Source organism: Henckelia pumila, chromosome 4 (assembly GCF_033568475.1).
Source record: "Henckelia pumila isolate YLH828 chromosome 4, ASM3356847v2, whole genome shotgun sequence".
In the NCBI taxonomy this organism is placed as follows: domain Eukaryota; kingdom Viridiplantae; phylum Streptophyta; class Magnoliopsida; order Lamiales; family Gesneriaceae; genus Henckelia; species Henckelia pumila.
Window position 1 is genome coordinate 195854026 of NC_133123.1, and position 22167 is coordinate 195876192.

General features: G+C 32.4%; 1 protein-coding gene across 1 annotated transcript; it reads right to left on the reverse strand.

The window, feature by feature from the left end:
* Window positions 1-7286: 7286 nt before the first annotated feature.
* On the reverse strand, window positions 7287-8710 carry LOC140863232 (lignin-forming anionic peroxidase-like). Its single transcript, XM_073266517.1, has 3 exons — window positions 8244-8710; window positions 7995-8160; window positions 7287-7863 (listed from the first exon to the last, which is right to left on the reverse strand). Exons 1-3 carry the CDS (start codon window positions 8643-8645, stop codon window positions 7475-7477), a joined length of 957 nt encoding a protein of 318 aa, XP_073122618.1. The 5' UTR covers window positions 8646-8710; the 3' UTR covers window positions 7287-7474.
* Window positions 8711-22167: the final 13457 nt, after the last annotated feature.

Consider the following 22167-nt stretch of genomic DNA (forward strand, 5'->3'; position numbering starts at 1 on the left):
GATAGATTAAAAATCCTTATATAAATTATATTTATCATTTATATTATCTTTACATTAATAATCTCATCACATCAACCAAGCGTTTCCTTAATGTATAAACAGAAGTAGTTATTGCCTGTTGCATCTTACATAATTTTTTAATGGAAGTTGATCCTAACGTGGAATATATTAATGAAGTATACGAAGAATTTTCACGACAATCTGCACCACAAGAAGATACCGTTGAATTTGTAGGTATTGGTCAAGATTCAACACAAGGAGAACAATTAAAAAATCAGATAGCTATTCAAATATGGCAAGATTATATCCTGTAACCTTTTGATTTGCAGATATGAGGTGGACTTTATTTTGTTTAGCATGTTATGTTTTTGAAGCTAAGATTATAAATTTTGAGTTTGTAAGTTGACATATGAATTATGATTTATGAATATATATTAGTTGTAACTTCTTATTATGTGACATTTTCTATCTGGATTACTGTGTCGTTATTAAAAAATAATTTCTCAACATGAAGAAAGAATACATGAAATGGACAACTTGTATGGATGAAACATTCATTAAGGCATTATTAAATCAGCATTACCAAGGATTTCGAGTGGATGAGACATTTACAACCACTGCATATATATAATAACATTATCATCGAATTGAAGGAAAAACTTCAAATGGAATTCACTAAAGACCATTTGAAGAATCGAATGAAGACACTCAAGGAACATTTCAATGAATCTTATGATTTTTTTAGGAATGGTAAGTTAAGTGGTTTTTCTTGGAATCTATTCACGAAAACATGGAATGCCGAACCTGAAGTTTGGGAACAACTTATAAAGGTGGGTGTCAATTGAATTTTATTAATTAGAATCTTACTCGTTATTTCATTTTATTCATTAACATATAATTTTTTTAATTTTTATAGGAGAAACCCGATGCCATAAAGTGGAACACCAAAATTGTGAGCAACTATGATAGTTTGGAAGAACTATTTGCTAAAGATAGAGAAACAAGAGATAGTTCTGAAACGGCAAAATAAAAATGTAAGCGTTGGATGAATGAGAACAATGGATTGCAGGTTGAAAGTATTATGGATAATGATCGGTTGGTGTGTGAAAAAAAAATAAGTTTGGAAGACTTTTGCTATTCAAGTAAAGATTTGGATGCACCAAATTCAAAACATTGCGAGAAAAAGAATCAAGGCTCAACAAATTCACAAAGGAAGAAAAGAATCTTGGATGACGAAGAAATCGATCGAGGTTCTAAAGTCTTCTCTTGACAATGTTGTTGGGACAATTAGGGAGGGAAATTTCATTCTCCAGAATTCTAGAACAAGAGTATATACAGAGAGTGAGATCTTCAATGAGTTGATCACTATTGGAGTTGAAAAATACCAGATTAATGAATGTTACATGTTCCTTTCTAAAAATCCCGATAAAGCTAAAACTTTTTTTGGATGCCCAACAGAAAGGCGCAATAATATTTTGCACAAGTTGATGCTTGATTCTCAATCTTGAATATTGGCACGCTTTGAAGATAGAAAATTATTGACCGACTAAGAATGATGTTAGCTTACATGTTGGAGTTTCGAATGTGTAGGAATTATGTTAGTTCTTTTTCTGCAAAAACTTTTTTTTTACAAATTAGTTTGAAAACAATATTTACTTTATCTATGTTTTATAGAATTGGATATTTCATGAATTTGTTCATGACGATAAATTTATCGATTGATATTATATAATATCAAGCGGACTAAAAAAATTGAAGGTTATAAAAGTCAAGTTAATACATTATTTACAAATTTCTTTCCATTCTCTTTCAACTCCCAAACAAAAATTATCTTTTCTTTTATTTTCTTCCTCCAACTCCCAAATAAAAAATTAAAGCATTTCTTTTCTTCCCCTTTCTCTTACCTTCTTTTATTTTATTTTATTTTATTTCTATTCACTTTCAACTTCCAAACAAAGCCTTAGATATGAAAATTAAAAGTAGTGTGGTGTACACAAGAAGCTAACAATACTGTACTATATATAATAATAATAATAATAATAATAATAATAATAATAATAATAAAATGCACGTTAACTAAATTTTAATCCCTTATATATTGACTTGTTTCATTTCAACACATAATAAAAAAAATGAAAATTTATGAATGCTCCAACCTTTTATTCACATTATTGAAAAACAAAACCACGAAAACATTTCAAGTCATGATTAATACAACCTTTATAAAAAAATAAATAAATAAAAATTTAAAGAAATAATAAATGATTTTAACATGAATTAATTATGTTTAATTAGTTTATTGCACTACAAACCCTTCGAATGATCCCATTTTGGCCCTAGAGCAGTTCAATCTCGCTCATTTTAACCATGGCGTTTGCGAAATCGGAGTAAAAAGTTTGTTGATTCCAACTGTACTCGGAAACAATACTGTCGGCATATCCGAGTGAAGAAGACCCTAAGGTTGTCCTTGGATGGGGGTATTTGGATTTCAGAGAGGATTTCAAATTAATGGATTTGAAATCATTGATTTGAATCCTCCTTTTTATTAAATCTCTTACTTGGATGAACATAAAATCTCAAAGTGAATTTTAAATACATTGATTAGAAATATCTTGCTTGGCTAAAAAATTTAAGAATTTCAAATCTTAGAAAAACATACTATATTATTTTTTTATTTCGTTATATATTTTAAAATCAAAACAATTATTATTATTACAAAATAATATTGTCCAATTTAAAATGATATAAATTTACATTTTCTTTATTTAAATTGTATTAAATAATAAATTTACATATATTATATTTTTTCTAAAAAACAAATGATATTATATTTTACAAAATAATATGTTTCGATTTTTTGCAATTTCGGTTCTTTTTCTTCGAAAATGCTGAAGTGGCATTATACACGTCAGCTCCACATCAGCACTGCATTGGTGCCACATCAACGCCACATCGAAGAAAGGACTAAAATTGCCAAAAATATAAAGATAGCGGACTAAAACTGAAATCTGAAAATATAGAGGATCGAAATCGCAAAGTGACAAACATACAGGTCCAAAAAAGCAATTTTCCCTAATAATAATAAATGCACGTTAACTAAATTTTAATCCTTTATTGACTTGCATTTCAACACATAATAAAAAAAAATGAAAATTTATGAATGCTCCAACCTTTTATTCACATTATTGCAAAAAATAATTAAAAAAAAACACCTCTAAAACTCTCCAAGTCATGATTAATACAACCTTTATAAAAAAAAATAAATAAAAATTTAAAGAAATAATAAATGATTTAACATAAATTTATTATATTTAATTAGTTTACTGCACCACAAACCCTTCGAATGATCCCATTTTGGCCCAAGAGCAGTTCAATCTCGCTCATTTTAACCATGGCGTTTGCGAAATCGGAGAAAAAAGTTTGTTGATTCCTACTGTACTCGGAAACAATACTGTCGGCAGATCCACCATTGAAAAGAACTTGATCCGAGTGAAGAAGACCCTTTCTCTGCATCAGGTTCTTGTAGTAGTTATTGTCAAAAGAATTCGGGGTCACGAGATCTAGCGGCGCCAAGTTCTCGTCACCACCATTTTGCGGACATTTACCAGTCATCATGTTGCATACATCCACATCCTGGTTATTATCTTGGACACCCTATTCCACAGGGCAGGTCGCAGGATGGACGGAGCCGGTAGCTCGAGGCAGAACTAGGGAGCCGGAGCTTTTCAGGGGATTTTATACAGCAGGATTTGTTTAGCTGTATAAATGTTTTAGACAGTTTACTTTAATCTTTTTGATATGGTTGTATCACTACAGTATTAAGCCAAGACTTGTTTTACTAAGCTGATATGTAAATTATGGATTATGTTTCCACACGTTTTACTCCGTTAAGTATTTTTGCTCTATTAAGTTTAATGCATGCTATTAGTTTCCAGTTAGTAGGTGATTCCATGCAGGGTCGCTACAAGAACCACATAGTGAGTTCCATGTTGGAGAAATTTACATCCAGCAGGAACCAGGTCAAGAAGTAATAAGATACCACTACATCAAACTCCTTATGAAAAAACTGTTTTAGATCCGATACATCCTTATATGGTTATATTAAACCTTGATGTTCTGGACTTCAAAAACAGAGAAGATCTCATAGAAGATTGGACGTCAGCTATGAGAATAGCAGCAAGAACTTTATATCTCAATAAAGAAGGATTTATCAAACTTCTGGAAATGAGTCTAATGGGATCTGTTAAGATAACTTGGGAAATGACTATGCTAGAGACTAAAGAATCAGTCTTAGCAGGAGAATCTCTAAGCGAAATTGGAGGAAGAATGACCACCCTATTTAAGGAACAATTTATAGGAGTGGATTATTTTAATAATCAAGATACAAAGAAGAAAAGAAGATATACTCAAGCCCTGTATAGTCTTGAATTACACGATATCTGTTTAGTTGATGAATACATTTTGTTATTCACTAAATACAGATGGAATTCGGGATTCGAGGAAAATATAGCTATTCAGCTATTTTTTTCAAAGATGCCAAGTCTCTAGAGAGAATGCTGATAAAAGAATACGTTCCAGGTAATCCAGATACTTTGGCAAGACGAGCCTCTTTTCTTAAAGAAAAATTGGAAGAATGGTGTCATATGACAGCATTACAAAAGAACTACTAAAAGATAAGGGGTATTAATAAGCATACTCCTTTATGCTGTAGAGAAAATGATCTCCCTACGATTATTGGGAATAAATCACAGGAATTTAAGAGGAAGAAATTCAGAAATAACCCATACAATAAAAAAATGAGAAGTTCTTGGAAACAAAGAACATTTTGGTCCAAACAAAAGGCCAGATCTTATAGATCGGGAAAAAAAGTGGACCTATAAGAACATCCCCAGCAACAAGTTCATCGCAAAGTAGGGGAAGAACACAATCTAGAAGAACTTTCAGAAGAACTCATACAAGAGCAAGTGAAAGTTTCAAGGATTGCAACTGCTGGACATATGGAGCAAGAGGACATATATCTACAAATTGTCCAGAAAACAAAAAAAGAGGAGTTAAACTCTTTGAAGCAACACCGGATATGGATGATGCAGTCTTCTTTCAAGATCTAGTCCAAGTATATAAGTTTGAGGATATCCCCTCAGATGAAACCATATACAAAGAAGAGATACTGTTTAGCCAAGAAGGATCTGATGATGAAACAGAATCAGAATCAAACTAAATAAGAAGTGTTTCGACACGAAACACATGAGAGTTTGGCTGGGTTTTTTAGTCAAACCAAGATATCTCATAATATGGTCCAAAGGATTATGAGAGAAAATCCAACGTTACAAAAGTACCAAGGATTTTCGGAAGGTCAAGTAGAAAGAGTCTTAGGAAACCTAGGGTTTAGACAAAGAAGATATCATTTGATTTACAAAGTATCCAGAAGGGAAATGACAATACCTATGGAATTGACAAGTAATAAATAGAGATGCAGTTAATTTCTTTTGAAGAAATAAGAGAGGAATTGCAAAAGATAAAAAATGAGGTAGCAAGGACGATGTATGGGATTCATTTGGAGCAATCCAAAATAATGATCAAGGCAACTTTTAAAGAAGGAATAGATTCACCCATAGATATCGTAGTATGCGATAAAAGAATGGGGAATATTCAAGATGATGTTCTGGTACTATCTCAGGAAATCTATGAGCAAGAAAAATTGTATGAGTTATTTATCCAAGAATATCCTATAATTTAGCTGACAGAGACTTTAGTAGAGCCTTGACGTTGCATCAAAACTTCAAGGAAAAAATATTAATGAACGAAGGTAATATGTCATATTCTATTACATATCAAATTTCATATGCTCTTTCTAATACTCACAATTTTGAATTATTTATTAGAAATAAGTTTATTGAAATCCCAAAGATTTTTGGAAAGGTTTCTCAAGCAATATACTCGGAAAAGAATCGAGTTTCCTTTAACAATCTCATTACATATTTTTTCTTCCTTTTCTCCCCTTATTTGAATTTAAAAATCTCAACGCCTTTCATATATACATTGATAAGAGTTGATGAATGAGTGTTTTGTTGACTAAATTAAACGCTTAATGAAAACGGAATATGAACTCATATTTCCTCACATATTTCTAATCCTCATCGCGAATGCGATGACTTTGGGAATCTAGCAAATAGACGACCTCGTTGAAAGGTTTTATGATAGTGAGAATCCAATGATACCTATGTACAAACACATAATTATTAATGTAAATAATTCATTAAATTTTCAAAAATACAATAGAAAATGGTATTGTACGTAATTTTTACTTACCCGCGGAGACTATTTGGCATCAAAATCAATTGATTTACCGATGCACCACTCAGACTATCTGTTAAAACACTCGCTCTCAGGTTCAATCGTTCAGTTTTAATTTTTCTTGTGAGTGTGTGTGTGTGTGTTTTTTTTTTTTTTTTTCGAATATGAGATGTTATATAATGGATGGATTTCAGATTTGAAAAAAAATAAAGGCTAAATCCACATAATAAATTTATGGATTTCAAAATCCCAAATCCATCGGGCTTCCAAGCAACTATATGAGATTTGAGCTGAGAATTTTAAATACAAATCTCTTGTCCCAAGGGACCCTAAGAATGAAAATACTTACTTTTGCTAGAATGATAGGAAAATTTGAGAGCTAGAATGATTATTCCAAAATATTTTTCACAATTCAAAATCATATCGACCACGAATTAATTATTTATGGACAAAATATCGAATCCGATCACTTTAGATTTAGAAATAAAAATTAAAAATAGAGTGGTGTACACAAGAAGCTAATTTACTAAGTCTATACTGTACTATAAGGTACCGTTTGGTTTGGATGATGAGATAAATAATACATAAATAAGTAATATAATGTGATAAAAAAAATAAATAAGAAATGATAGTACTTGTTGATATAGTATTTTATTTGATTTGATTGATTAAATTTTATATAAGATGATAAAATGACAATTTCGTCCTTTTAATAAATTAATAAAATATTAATAATATTATTTATAAAGGGTAATATAGTAATTTAAATTTGATGATTTGATTGATGTAATAAAAATAATTAATGATTTGATTGATGTAAGATAAATAATTAATAGATAGATAAATAATATGACAAGAAGAAAGTAGAATTAAATGTGTTAAATTATACACAGATTAATAATATAGGTACCAAACGGTGCCTAATAATAATAATAATAATAAAATGCACGTTAACTAAATTTTAATCCTTTATTGACTTGTTTCATTTCAACACATAATAAAAAAAATGAAAATTTATGAATGCTCCAACCTTTTATTCACATTATTGCAAAAAATAATTTTAAAAAAAAAACACCTCGAAAACTTTCCAAGTCATGATTAATACAACCTTTATAAAAAAATAAATAAATAAAAATTTAAAGAAATAATAAATGATTTAACATAAATTTATTATATTTAATTAGTTTACTGCACCACAAACCCTTCGAATGATCCCATTTTGGCCCAAGAGCAGTTCAATCTCGCTCATTTTAACCATGGCGTTTGCGAAATCGGAGTAAAAAGTTTGTTGATTCCTACTGTACTCGAAAACAATACTGTCGGCAGATCCACCATTGAAAAGAACTTGATCCGAGTGAAGAAGACCCTTTCTCTGCATCAGGTTCTTGTAGTAGTTATTGTCAAAAGAATTCGGGGTCACGAGATCTAGCGGCGCCAAGTTCTCGTCACCACCATTTTGCGGACATTGGCGTCTGCGAGTGCTAGCGAAGCCGGCATCAATATCTGTCCCATTGCTGTATATGCGAGTGCGAAAATTTTGGCATTGAGATTGGCCTAGTGTGTGAGCTCCTGCATGCATTAAACATTAATTAGCTAGTTTATATATCAATATTCAAGAAATTATATTTTTGAGATTGTACGTACTTGATATATATATATAATAAAGTTCATTGGCTTCCACAAATAAAAAATATATTTACCTGATAGGGCAACCATGTCTCTTTCATTAAGATTTTTATTTTCGAAGAGAGCATTGATGACATTGAGATCATGAAAAGGGGCGGGAAGATCACTGTTAGCTCGGGAAAAACTGGCCGTGGTCGAGTCCCTTCTGCCGAGTCTCACATTCCACGACGGGCCGCCAACCTTAATTTTATGATACAATATGCATTTTAATTTGGTGAGAATTAATTAAACATGCATGCATGCAAAATATAAACATTTCTTACTGCGACGGAGGCATCTCGAGCTGCCAAAGTCAGTATGTCTGCGCAAGAAACGACTCCAGGACATATACCCTCGACCGCACTTTTTGCAGCGTCTATGACTTCATAGCCTCTTGCTGATCTTACATTGGGGAATGCAGTCTTCTCACCTTGAAAGTTAGCAGTGTCGTCTAGCAAGATCGACGCGTCGCATCCCTGGACAAAGCAATCGTGGAAATGGAGGCGAATGAGTGAGGCTGCCATGCGACGCTCACGAGATATGGCCTGCCTGATGGAGGTTCGGATCGTAGTGACTGCATTTGGACAAGTTGTGTCGTAAAATGTGGGCGATAATTGAGCATTAAAGCAAGGGAAAAATAAGACTAAAACGATAATTGTATCAAATGAATTTAAAAAACGTCCCATAATTGAAAATATTTTGAATCTTGAATTAAATGAATAAAAGAATATTGAAAATTGAGTTTTGCAAAACTGAGAATTAAGTTGATGAATGAGGAGGAGGGATTTTCGTGAAGAATTTATAGGGAGTGGAATGAAGCAAAGAGTCTCTCTCGGCAGCTAACGCGTTCGAATATATAAAAATTTGACATTATTTTTTCGTTTTTGGGATTTTGAAAATTCAACTCTTTTCACGTAGTGGAATCGGTCTTTTGACTTCAATTTATATTATATCACCGAACTATCTAACATGAAGTTGTCCATCTATATTCAAAATACGTACAAATATTAGAAAATTAATTAATAGTTTAAGTTCCATTTTTTTTTTTTTGGGGGTTTTGGGAAATCTTTATTTTGAAAAATGAGAAAATCAAATTGTTTATTTAAGACATATGTTAATGGTGTTCTAATTATGCACAGCATGGTAAATTAGCGACCCAATTTAGGACGAATGAGAGGAAATATTATGGTTTTATGTGAAACTATTTGACGGATTTGTATCCATGTGGCGAATTTATCCGGTTCAAACTTGAGTTAAAACTAATATTTTACAGGTCCCAAAATAGGGAGAAAAAGTCATGTCAAAATCAAGCGCGATATTCTCAAATTTCAAAATTATATTTTAAGAACATGAATCAATTCGAAAAATACACAATCTCATAAAAACCAATTCATTTTATTAATCAAATGCGAAAGGAAGCTCTTATTGGATCATGAATGAAGATAGATATAAGAAAAGTGTTTTTTTAAATTTTTTTTAAAAAAGTGTCTCTTTTAATTGAACCTTACAACAACTAAAATTATAAAATAGTATCAGCAAAAATAGTATCAGAAAAAAGAAGATTACTATTTATCTTACCTGAAATTTTCATTTATGAAATTCAGTAAGGTTGTATTTGGATGGAAGAATTTCAAATTCATGAATTTTGATTGTATTTCATGGTTAACAATCAAACAATATATCATATTCTAAATTCAAATACTATTTATTTACACATTACTTATATGAAATAAAATAGATTTCAAATGACACTATTATTGGATGTACCTTAGATCCATCCTAATTAAGATGAAATACTATATAAATATGAAAAAATAAATTTGAATTTTATGATGTTATTTCTCTTAAAAACAAAATACATTTGAATATTTTTGAAATCCAAGATTTGGAATCCTTTCATCCAAGCACAACTTATAGGAGATTCAGTGACATCTAGAAGGGACGGAAGATGATGACATGACAGTGATGGCCAGAAATTATTGACGTGTTTGATTTCACGCCAACGTTAATTATGATGAAAAATTATCATTAAAATTGAAAAAATAAAAATAAAAAAATATTAATGGACTAATATTATCAATTTTCGGAGAATAAGACAAAAAATGGAAAGGTGCAAATAAAATTATCAAACATACAATTTTTCCAAACTAAAAATGCTAATGGACGAAAATGATCAACGTCTATAGTTAGTTGATAATTTAATGTTCTAAATATAATTTTCATTTCTTTTATTAAAAATGACCACTAAGAGGTAGATGGGTAATATAAATTAAACATAGATATAGTTAAATTTATGTTACAAATATTGTGCATTCTAACAAAATGGCCACAAACATAGACTATGACCAATATGTGTGATATTGGTTGAAAGTTAAAGTCAAAAGACCAAATCCAACATGTGAAAATAGTTGAATTTTCAAAATCCTCGCTGCCGAGAGCAATTGTTTGCTAATCTATTCCATTCACATAGTACTTTCCTTCTCCTATAAATTCTTCACTAAAATACCTCCTCTAAAGGGTGATATCAGTAATCAGGAATGTTTAAAATACGTATTCCTACCATTTAGTTCATAATCATTTTGTTCAAAGCAGTATTCGGAAATACGGAATTTTGAAATTTAATCTTTGAACACAAGTTAAACATGCTGAAGTAGTTTTTATATTGTAATATCAAGTTATAACATCAAGCCCACTTACAGAAAGTTTCTAAACTAATCTCGGTCGTCATTGACCACAATCTGCACTTGCTCAACTAAACTGAACTCCTTCTGATCAACTGATATTTTTCCACTCGAGTGTCAATGTAATTTGCTCAGAGTTTCGTGTAACATTATCTCAGAAATCTGAGCGCTATTTATAGGCAAAATTATGACTATTAAACTCCTATTTATTTCTCTTAATTGTCATAATTTTGAGTTAATGCGTAAGTTACAAATCTGGAGCAGCAGCTGTGACTTGATTGAATGATCCGCCGAACTTAGCTCAACTGAATTTGAGCTCGATTGAAATTTGAGCTCAATTGAATTTCGGCAACTGAATTTCATCTCTCTCGTCGGCCGCATCAAACTCGATGGAGTAAACCCTCAAAAGGGTGTATCAAAATCAACATGGATGCAACTTTTAAAATGGATTTTCAGCATTTTGGCATTGGTGTTGTGCTTCGAGATGCGGAGGGGTGTTAATGTCTTCACTGCATCGTTCTTATCCGGGTTCTTTTACTCCTCATTTGGATGAGATAATGCCAGTTTGGGAAGGCCTCTCATTCGCACTTAATCACCATGCATCTCACTGTATCTTTGAAACGGATGCTGCTAATGTGATTCAACAAATTTCAATTTACTCTCCTTTTGCACAAGAACATTTGATTTTGCAGTCTATCTGGGTTTTGATTCAGCGGTTCTCATCTGCAGTTTTTCGACACTGCCCAAGAGATGCTAATTATGTAGCCCATGTTTTGGCCTCTAAGGCCTTGTCTAGTGGTAGTTCTTTTGTATACTCTGACTCTAGCCCTCTGGTTATGGGCCCTTTTGTACTCAGAGATCAGAGTTGATGTTATATATATATATAAGCTTTTGGTTCAAAAAAAAAATAAATAAATAAATAAATGAAAGTTAAATAAAAAAATAGGATTGGATATTAATATTTAAACCTGAGTAGGGTTTATTTGCAGTTTAGGTCCATCTTATCTTGCCTATAAATATCATGAACTCTTCTAGTTTGAGGTGAGTGACAGTTGGATTCTAAAACCTATCTCCTTTGGATTATTATATTTGGGAGGCGATCGCTGACTTTATTAATTCAGTTTACTTCGCGACTGTTAATTTGATTATGCAATATTAGTTTGAATCATTTGCAAGTTAGATGTTGCATAAACTAAAATAAAAAAAACAACACAGTAAATTTAAAAAAAAATAATTCATAGATGATTCTTTGTAATACATATTTCCCACTCCACCGCCATCATCCAGAAACCCATCCAGAGGCCCAACTCAACAGCAAAAGCCTCCTGGAATTCTGGAGTAAAGGTGACTTTGTTCAGCATCTGAAGCTCCTTTAAGATCATCAGAAGGAAGATGCCTTCAGGACTAAAGACATCTTCGGATTTGGAAGAATCAAGTCATTGCTTATATTTCTCTAGATTCCTGTCTTCCTTCTGTGGAAGAGGAGTAGGAACCGATTGCAACATCTTTACTTTAGATTTCATTGACTCTATATTTCTGGCAACATCATCTTCATACTTCTTCATTATCTCCTCCATGATAAATTCGACTACTCGTTGCTGATAGTGTAGTCGAACTAAAGCAAATAAGCATCTCTTTTATAGAAATAGCTGAGAATATGAAGAGTTACTCACACGCTCACATCTTTCCATAAACATTTCAGGTACTCATGAGAATATGAAGAGACAACACGATTCCAAACAATACTATCGCATCGAATCATTAATTAAACGAAGAAGTGTTGCAGTGGTAAACCGATGAAAGAAAATTGAGTAGATCAAACCTCAACAAGCAATGTCAGTCGATGAGCTCAACTGATCTCATGATCAAATCTAGCTGCCTTAACTGAAGGACGTCATTAATTGAGGGGGAGTGCCATAGAAAATACAAGGTACATACCAAAAATCAGTCAAGATGTTACAAGACATAAAATCTAGAATCAAGGATTGCCAGAATAAATGAAGAATCAGTCCATTATCGCAAATATCAAAGCATTCAAAGAACTATCAACATAACAAGAGTTTCGATAATATCAAAAAGGGAGAAATTTTTGAAACTTTACATAGTTTTGATATTTACGAACTTGAACAAGCAAAAAAATCAGAAGTAAACTGCACGCGCTCAACAAGCAGAAACAAAGAAGAAGAATGGACGAGTTTCGGAGCTAAACTGAAGACATCAACTGAGTTGACCTTTGACCATTGACCAAAGCTCAACCAAAGAAAATGAGATACACTGTTTTTAATTTAGAGAGCTAAGCTGAATTAGTCTCACATATACTAAACTGAATCAGTTCATAATAACCAAATTGCTTCAAAGCCTAACCCAAGCTGATTAAATGCTCGACAAAATCATCCATAAGACTGCGTGATTGCTACATCAATTTAAATTTATGGATAAGATCATCCATACAAATCTTAGACAACAAAAAACAGAGAACTACAGTGTACGATAAACGTCAGAGAATGTACAAGAAAAAGACAAGCTAATGGCCTCAAATTGAATTTGAAAGATCCATTACCTACCGATTATAAATACACATTCATGAGTGATTGAAATGTATCCGACTCTTAGAAAAATCGCGAATACATTGAAGCTATCAGAGGTAAACTGAACACTACCCTTACATACTCAGTCGAGCAGCTAGAAGAAGCACTTAAAAGCTTACGTTCAAGAGTCGAAGAACTCACGCACACGCTTCAAGCATATCAGATCAATTAGGACCACTTTGTGCAAGTGTTGAGTTGTAGCACAGCTTTGTTGTAATCATATCTAGTGATAACAGTTGAGGTGCTGCAAACCTCGTTGTAACAAGAATAAGTCGAGTACTGAGTTCTTGAGTCTACGAGTTCTGGGATAGACAATTGTGTGTAAGTTCTAGTCTTGAAGTGAGCTGTTGCAAAGTGTTGTAATAGTCAAAGTCTTCTAGAGTGAATTCTTCCGAAGAGAAAGAAGGTGTGGCGAAGGAGTATTAATGAAATCTCCGAACATCCAGAAACAAACCTCTGTGTCATCTTACTTTCAGTTGTGCATTCTTACTCACTTATTGATCCAATCAAAACAATCATTACATAAGTTCAATCTGTTAGTCGACCTCATTCCGTACTTATCCAAGTTGGTTGATTAACATAGACACGCGAGAAGGAAGCAGTTCAGTTGACCAACCTCAACGAAATTCATTTTGGAATTTTTCAAGGGTCAACTGCTATAGTGATTTCTTCAAATTAGCAGTTTATCATGCACAGAACTCGATCCCCCAACAAATGGTATCAAGCAGTTCACCCCAAGGAACCGATCCCTTTCATAAACATATAATCTATTCGAATAAGTTAAATACAGTTCATAAGTCAATTTGGAAAATCTAAAGAGAAAATTGCTTTTTAATTTTAGTGATATATGTTTGTCTTTTTGCGATTTCAATCATCTATAGTTTCAAATTTCAATTTTAGTCATTTATCTTTCTTTTATTTGACAATTTCAATTATTTTTTCGACTTGACACTGATATAGTTCCAATGCAAAGTTGATGTGATACTAATGTGTATAGTGTCACATTGCATTCACAATGATAAAGGATTAAAATTATCAAAATAAAAAATTATAGGACTAAAACCTCAATTTGATAAAATAAATGATCAAAATGACAAAGTGACAAAATTTAAGGATAAAAAAATTGCAATTTTCTCAGATTATTTAAATAAGCATTGAAAATATATCTTAATCTTGAGATGATTGAATAAATTGTTATATATTTCGGGATTAATTAATTTTCCAATTATTCCATGTGAATCAGCATGATTATCCTTTTCAACCATATCCTTTTCAACAATATATAGTTAAGCCAATTTTTATTTTTGTTTTAAAAAAAATTGTAGCCTGCAATACTTTAATTTGGCCCATGACTCAAATTGTTTTCTTTTATTGGGTCTGCATAATTCATTGTCGAATTGAATCACACCATCGATAATTCATTGTTCAAAACTTTTAATTCAAAACCTTTCTGTCGACTGCCGTTGTGATCGCCATCCGGCCAGTTTCATATGATCATTTTTCTGATTTCATCTAGACCGAGTTTCTTACTTAGGTATGTGAAAATTGTTGTAGACAAGTAATTTTGTTTATGATGAAATATTAAATTTCTAACTGACTTTTGAATTAAATATTGCTATGAATTAATTTTTTATAGGTCCCAATTTGTTTGATTTTCCAGTTTTCGGGTTCTTCTTCTTCATTTTTTTTCCTTTTTTTTTACCGTTTCTTTTGTCTTGAATGTAGAGGCCAAAAGATTATTTAAAAATGATATTTTTTTTTGGTTATATTCTTTATAATATTATATATTTATTTAGGGGAAACAAATTTAAAAAAAATTATGTCGAAAATGTTTCAAAATATTAAGACTCAAAAATAACAATTGTAAGATAATTATTTTGTGAGGTTTCATGATTAAAAGATTTTATATCCCTTTTGCTTTATTAATTATAGTATATTATCATCTACACTGAATCAAAATTCTAGCTCCGTTTCTGCTTGTCAAAGTTTGATTTTCATCCAATAATATTGATTTTTTTAAATCGCCATTTTTCTCCCATCGAAAGCAACTAATTAAAGCCATCGAATATTTTTATTTCGCATCAATGCTCTCCTACATATATAGCTCATGTAGTGAGAATAAACTTATGTTGCATGCATTAAAATTTATTTAAGAAAATAAATCAAAACACCACTCAATATTTCAAAATGATAGGAACAATATGTCGTTTCCCTTTATTTTTCTTAAAATATTTTAATGTGCATGAATATATGTTTATTCTCGCCACATAAGCCATGTTGGAGAGCATCAATATATGCCACTGCAAGAAAAATGCACAAACACAACACTTAAAAGACAACGCTTTTAATGAAAAATGTTGTCTTTTTTTAAAAGACAATGCTTTTAGTGAAAAGCGTTCTCGTTATATGTTTTTTATTCATCAAAAACAACGCTTGTTTTAAAAAGCGTTGTCAATAAGCGTTTTTTTGTCAAAAACAACGCTTTTAAAATGTTGTCTATTAGCGTTTTTTTTCCATGTATCACAACACTTTTTAAAAAATGTTGTAGAAAAACTATTATTTTTATTTAAAATAAAACATAAAATTAATAATATTTCCTTAACCCAAGATCCCCAAATCAGACCCCTTCTTGATTTCTTCTCCCATCAGATCCCTTTCTCCTTTTTCTCTCTTTCAATTCAAAATCCCATGTCGATTTTTGCTCCATTTTTCAGACGATTTTTGAAGTGACCTCCGACAAGCCCACCTCGCAACTGCTATTCTCGCTCGGGCCGTCAGGAGTTTCGAACTATACTTCGCTCATTGTTTTTCTCTCCTTCGGTGGGAGATTTCCTCCTTCTCCTCTCTTGGTGTTTGGGAATTGTGTTGTTTCGAACTGGCCCTATCGGCAATCTGAGAAAGTTCTTGCTTGGGATCGATTTCATCTTACATTTCTGGAATTTCAGAGAATCTGGAGCTGAATTATGAGTTATTCGCCTTAATTGTGATTCTGGGTATGTGTCTTTTTTGTTTCCAGCTTTTCTTTTTTTTTTTCTCGATCTTACTTCTGCTTTCTCGGATCTTTTGTTTGTGGTTCAATGACTGCGTGACGTGTTTTCAGTTGAATTATGATGATATCAGTTGAGTTATTGCCTGCAGAATTGGTGAAGAAGTGGGGAAGGAATGGAGTGATGAAACTGAATTGTCCGATGTGAGATTTGAGCTGAATTCTCATGGCGATATGTTCACATGAAATTTTCTCTGTGAATTCTAATACGATCTCCACTGTGCAGACGTATCTGATTTAGTTCACATTGTTGAGTTTGGATTCTGAATTACCAGTTCGTAAGGATTTTGAATTCATTTCCGTTCATCTGGTTGAGATATCTCCGCAATTTAGCTGAATTTTAGTTCACTTCACATGGAATTGCCTCGACCCAGAGGTCTTGAAACCGAAGATGAACAAATAAATCTCTCGACAGAAACTTCTGGTTCTAATCTGAATCAGTACATGTATTTTTCATTTTGTTCATGCATTCTTATTATGGATTCGTGTAGCTGATTGAAACATGATTTGTGTTTTATTAACAGCAACTCCATCTGTTGTACCAGTCCCTTGGTGAGATTCCAAAATTTCCCCCTTTCCCTTTTGCTTTTTCAGGCGCTATAGGCGCACGAGGCAATCCAATTTTTTCGGCTGCATCCTTAAGCTATTTCTTATGAATACATTCAGCACCATTTTCAGTCCCCCTATAAAGTGAAATGAGCATAGCATAGGCAACTGAATTCTTTTGGGGTACATATCTCCTAGTGCCCTTGTTTTTATTTCCCCTTATGTTCAAGTCATCCTCGGTTGGATCAGAATATGCCTCAAAAAAACCTTTCATTTGCTTCAAAATCCATTTACCTATGCCTTTGATTTGCCGTCTCATGTAAGTGATGGCCGTAGCAACAACCCTAAAGAGTCAATTAACATGTGAGGGATCTTCACAACTGATGGAAAGGCAGAAATAAACGTCCATTCTTAAGTCTTCAATTAACCCCTTGGTTTCAACAGTTTAGAGATGTCATCAAGTATAAACTAGCTAAACCATTGATGACTTATCTTTCATATGGTTGGATACGATTACCAAGCTCATTTAACAGAAAGCTTTCACTGACTTGAAACTTGCATGTATACAAATCTTTTACAATGTAATGACTAATGTACACATTGCATGTTTGGATTTTGTGAGAGATTTTCCATGAAAAACATGGTACCAAGGATGAATAATCTAGTCCAGAATATAGGTGTACTGGCCCTGGGTGGTTGATTTACTCTTGAAAAAGCATCCAATTCTTGTTTCATTCACTGCTTTTCTGGATTATATCCGAGTCGAAAAAATGTCGTAACCCATATGTACAGTGTACTTGTTATATGCAAGATTATAAACCTAAATAAGAACAAGCATTTTCAGAACCTCAAATACATGGAATGAGTGCCGTAGTAGGAGTTAGACTGGCATTCTGAAAAGTATATATAGGAATGATTGAAAAAGTCATGAAATGAAATATATTTATTTATGCATAAGGTGGATCAAACCTTCAAAGTGGTAATCGCTGTGGGCTGCTGTTTTGCAGGAGCACAAATCTGTGCAGGTCTGTTAGAGTCTTGTGGTGGTATTTTTACGTGTTTGAGGTAGATTTCTCTCTTACACTGTTGCTGCACAGGTCACTTACTTCTGCCCACAAGGTGTTTGGTCAGTCTACTCGACATCTACATTCTGCTTAGAGGTATATTGGCTTCAAACTCTTATGGTTTTAGGTGTTTGTGATGATTGTGTGCCTGTCTTTTTCTTTGCGTGTTGGTTCTTGTTTTGGTTTGAAGGGGAGTGGTTGTTCTTGTTTGTTTTTGTTTTCTATTCGCAATATGGTTTGATTTTTTGTGCTTTAATTTCTTTATTTATTCATAAAATATTAATTCAGATAATTTTTTTGCTGAAAATTATTATTTTCCTTGTTACTGTTTCTTCCCTGCAGATTTGCAATGCAGTGGCAGTGGCTGGATTCTATTAATTCTTCTACTTGAGGCTACTTAACTCAGCTACAATAGGAAAGTAGAAAAAGGCTTTACTTTATTGACAACTATCTGGGATGGTTTTCTAGAGAATCTAGAGAATGTTTTTTACGTTACCTTTTGAAAATATATGTTTATTGTTGTGTTTTTATCAGCAACAAAATGTCAATTTTAAAAAATTTGACAAGTGATCTCAAGTTGAAATGAGAATCAGCTTCGAAGTAGTTTTGTTTCGTTTAGTAATTCCACCTTTCAATTTCCTAAATCCTGGTCTGAAAATAATATTCTCTCCTGATTCTTGGATCTTGACACACTCTTTTTCTCTTGAGGTACAGGTGCAAAAAACAATAGTTCTCTGGTGCAAACACAACATGCTTAATGAATAAGTTTCTTCTTTGTATTCATCCAGAACGACTATAAGGGTCACTAGATTTCTCCTGTCTCATCTGTTTCTTTGATGTTATATAAACTAAAGATGTTTGTGTTTTATTTCACGAGGTGAGAAAGGTGTAGCTAAACTGAAGATGTTTGTGTTTTATACTTTAATTTCTTCTTAGTTCAGGTGAAAAAGTAGTAGCTAATCTCCTGTGCATATGGGATGAAGGCCAGATTATGTGGCTCTGCCTTTTGTGTTTTATATTTTGTTTGAGATTAATTTTTCAGTGTTTATGTCTATTCTTTATGCAAATGGAAATGGAAGCAGTAGCTAATCTCCTGTTCATATAAACTGAAGATATTTGTGTTTTATATTTTGTTTGAGATTGATTTTTCAGTGTTTATGTCTATTATTTATGCATATGGAAATGGAATAAATTCTTGGCAGCATTCTTCTGTTTGCGTCTTTAGCTTCGGTTTTGTTAATTCAGTAATCTTCTGCATGTTTTGATGCAATTGGTTTACAGTTTTGAAGATGATTTTGTTTTCCTTTTCTTGTTTTTCGGTTGTATAGTGTATTTTGATTGCATGATGGAATTTATTTTATTCATTTTTTTGCGTTGATTCATTCTCATGAATATTGCTAATTGTTTTATTTATGATATTTCTAGGAGTCTCTAAAACAGGGGCGTCAATAGCTATTTGCATGTAATTTTCAATTCAAGTTGAATGACAGAAATGAATTTGTGAGTAGAAGCTATGTTTCAATAATCTGTTGTACATGATTGGATGACACCTGTTATTGAGTAACAAGTGGTAAAATACATTCAGTGGGTACAATTTTTTTCGCTAGAACACTTCTTTTTACTTTCTGATCTATTTGAAGTTAATCACCAAATGAGAATTTAGTTATGAGACTAGCTTACAGGCACATATTACTTAGTTTTAGTTTTTATTTACCCCTAGATATTTCTTTTTCTTTATGTTGTCTTTTGGGAAACAGAAGGCCTTAGAGAAATCAAATGACGCCAAACTGGAGGGTAATTCCTTATTTTAAGCTGGACAATATAAGGAGGCAGTAGCAAAATATGAATTTTCAATACAAATTGTCCAAGATGTTCTTCCATCTACTGAAATACAATCAATATGCCATGCAAATAGAGCTGCTTGTTTCTCCAAATTGGTATTTTCCTCGACTGTGGTTAAGAATAATTAATTTTCTATTGTCTAGTATCGATGATGCTTAATATGCTTGCCAGCTCTACTTCGGGAATAAATTTTGTTCATTCAAGTCATTTCCGTTCAGTACTCTATATGTTGGGAATGCTTATTGAATGCACAATTCGCTATAGTGACTTTTTTTTTAAAAAAAATCCAAAGCTGATTTGTGCGCAACTTACTTCCTCGCAGATATAAGGAAAGAAACTGAAATGTGGTTTTTGTTTTGCCAAGAAGCTGGGTTCTCAAATATTTATGAGAAGCTGGATTCATGCTAATTTGCAGGTAAAGACACGAAAAATGTAAACTTTGTGTTTTATGCTCGTTCTTGTATTTGGTAGTCTTGACATGACAAACCTTTCTCTAATGATTTCTAGCACTTTAGTTTCATTAGGACCAATTTTGGGAGTGCTTATTTTCCTTGCATATGAAAATGTCGAAAAGACACTGAAAGTGGGCTTTTTTTCTCCAAGAAGTTGGTACTCATATATTTCAGTGAAGCAAAAAAAGAGTTGAAAACTAATATTCATGTTAACATTTAGATTTGGAATTATTATTTTATTATTGGTGACAGTGTTGAATGTGATTGAAGATGCTTTATGAAAGCTAGGGATGTTAACATACAAGAAGTTGGTACTCATATATTTCAGTGATGCAAAAAAAGAGTTGAAAACTAATATTCATGTTAACATTTAGTTTTGGAATTATTATTTTATTGTTGGTGACATGGTTGAATGTGATTGGAGATGCTTTATGAATATCACCTCTACGTTATCTTTTCTTTATGTCATTTGAATTTCTAGGGATTAATGGAGTTTCTCTTCTGTTTGTTTCTCACTTACTTTGCTGGGTTAGTTTCATTTTTTGTGATTAAATTTATGGGTTCTAGCTTCTTGTTTACTACTGTTTACACTACTTTTGATATGAATTTTCTTGGCAGTGATGTATTAAACTTTGGGGATTAACGTAATTTTATGTTTGGATGATGGAGTTGTCAACCCAGTTATACACCGCAGTGGTAAGAAAAATCATAGTAGTATTACTGCCCATTAAAGGATTGCTCTGCCTTGCTAGTGGACGAGCGGTGTGGGACGAATGAGGTTATAATGGAATCTGAATGCCCTTATTGTAACAGGCTGTTCTGCGCAGAGTGTAAGGTTGCTTGGCATTCGGGGGCTACGTGCGCCGAGTTTCAGAAGTTGAGAAATGACGAGAGGAGTCATGATGATATAATGCTGGCCAATCTGGCCAAAAAAAAGAAATGGAGTAGGTGTCCAAAGTGCAGGTTCTACGTTGGGACGATAAATGGTTGCCTTGTCATGAAATGCAGGTATCACTTATTTGTGCTATTAGTAGAGTCCTCCGATCCATTGGTTGCTGCTTATTTCTCTTTATTAAATTAGATGCTCTAATTATAGTTGTTTTGAATTTAGGTGTCGCAATTTCTTCTGTTACAAGTGAAGCTTCAATTCGTTCGGTTGTATTTGGCTTTTGAAGTGACAATTTTAGTATGTGTTTTCGAGTTTCTTGGCTTCATTGTTATTAAATGCATAAAGTAATGGGGTTGAAACTGGGAATGTAATTTGTTTAACCATTATAACTTGTTCAACCATTCATTTTTAGCAACTTGTGGCTTGAATTTCGTAATTCGTAATTCCTGTTCTTTGCTTCCAAATATGTGTTTTAATTTTATTTTTCATTTTGATCTATTCATATTTTTTTTATGTTTGTTTGTTTTGATTTTTATTAATTTACAGTATGAATATAGAAATTAAAAGATATGAGATTGTTGCGGCTTTTATGAAAGCTCGAAAACATGTGCTGAAGGGAAGAATCAAAGTTTTTCGAGATTAATGAATAGTTTTTTCCTAGTGTTCATTGATTTAGAATTCCATTATTTTTTATATTTGAATGATTTATAATATTGGACGATTGTATATTAAATTTTATTTTACAAATTTTTGAATTTTGAGTGATTTATAATATTGAAAATTTGTGAATTATATTTTTTTTTGTTTTTTTTTCGAAAAAAGACAACGTTTTTTCCGCGTTGTCTATGTGGCTGAAAAAGCGTTGTTAAAGCCGGTGTTGTAAAAAAACCCGCTCAACGAAAACGCTTTTTTCGCGTTGTCGTTTTGAGCAAAGACAACGCATAAAAAGCGTTGTCGTTGCTAAAAAAGACAACGCGGAAAAAGCGTTGTATTTTTCAAATATCACAACGCTTTTTATGTATTGTCTTTGCTCAAAACGACAACGCTTTTTCCGCGTTGTCTTTGACTGCGGTCTTTCACAACACTGGCTACGACAACGC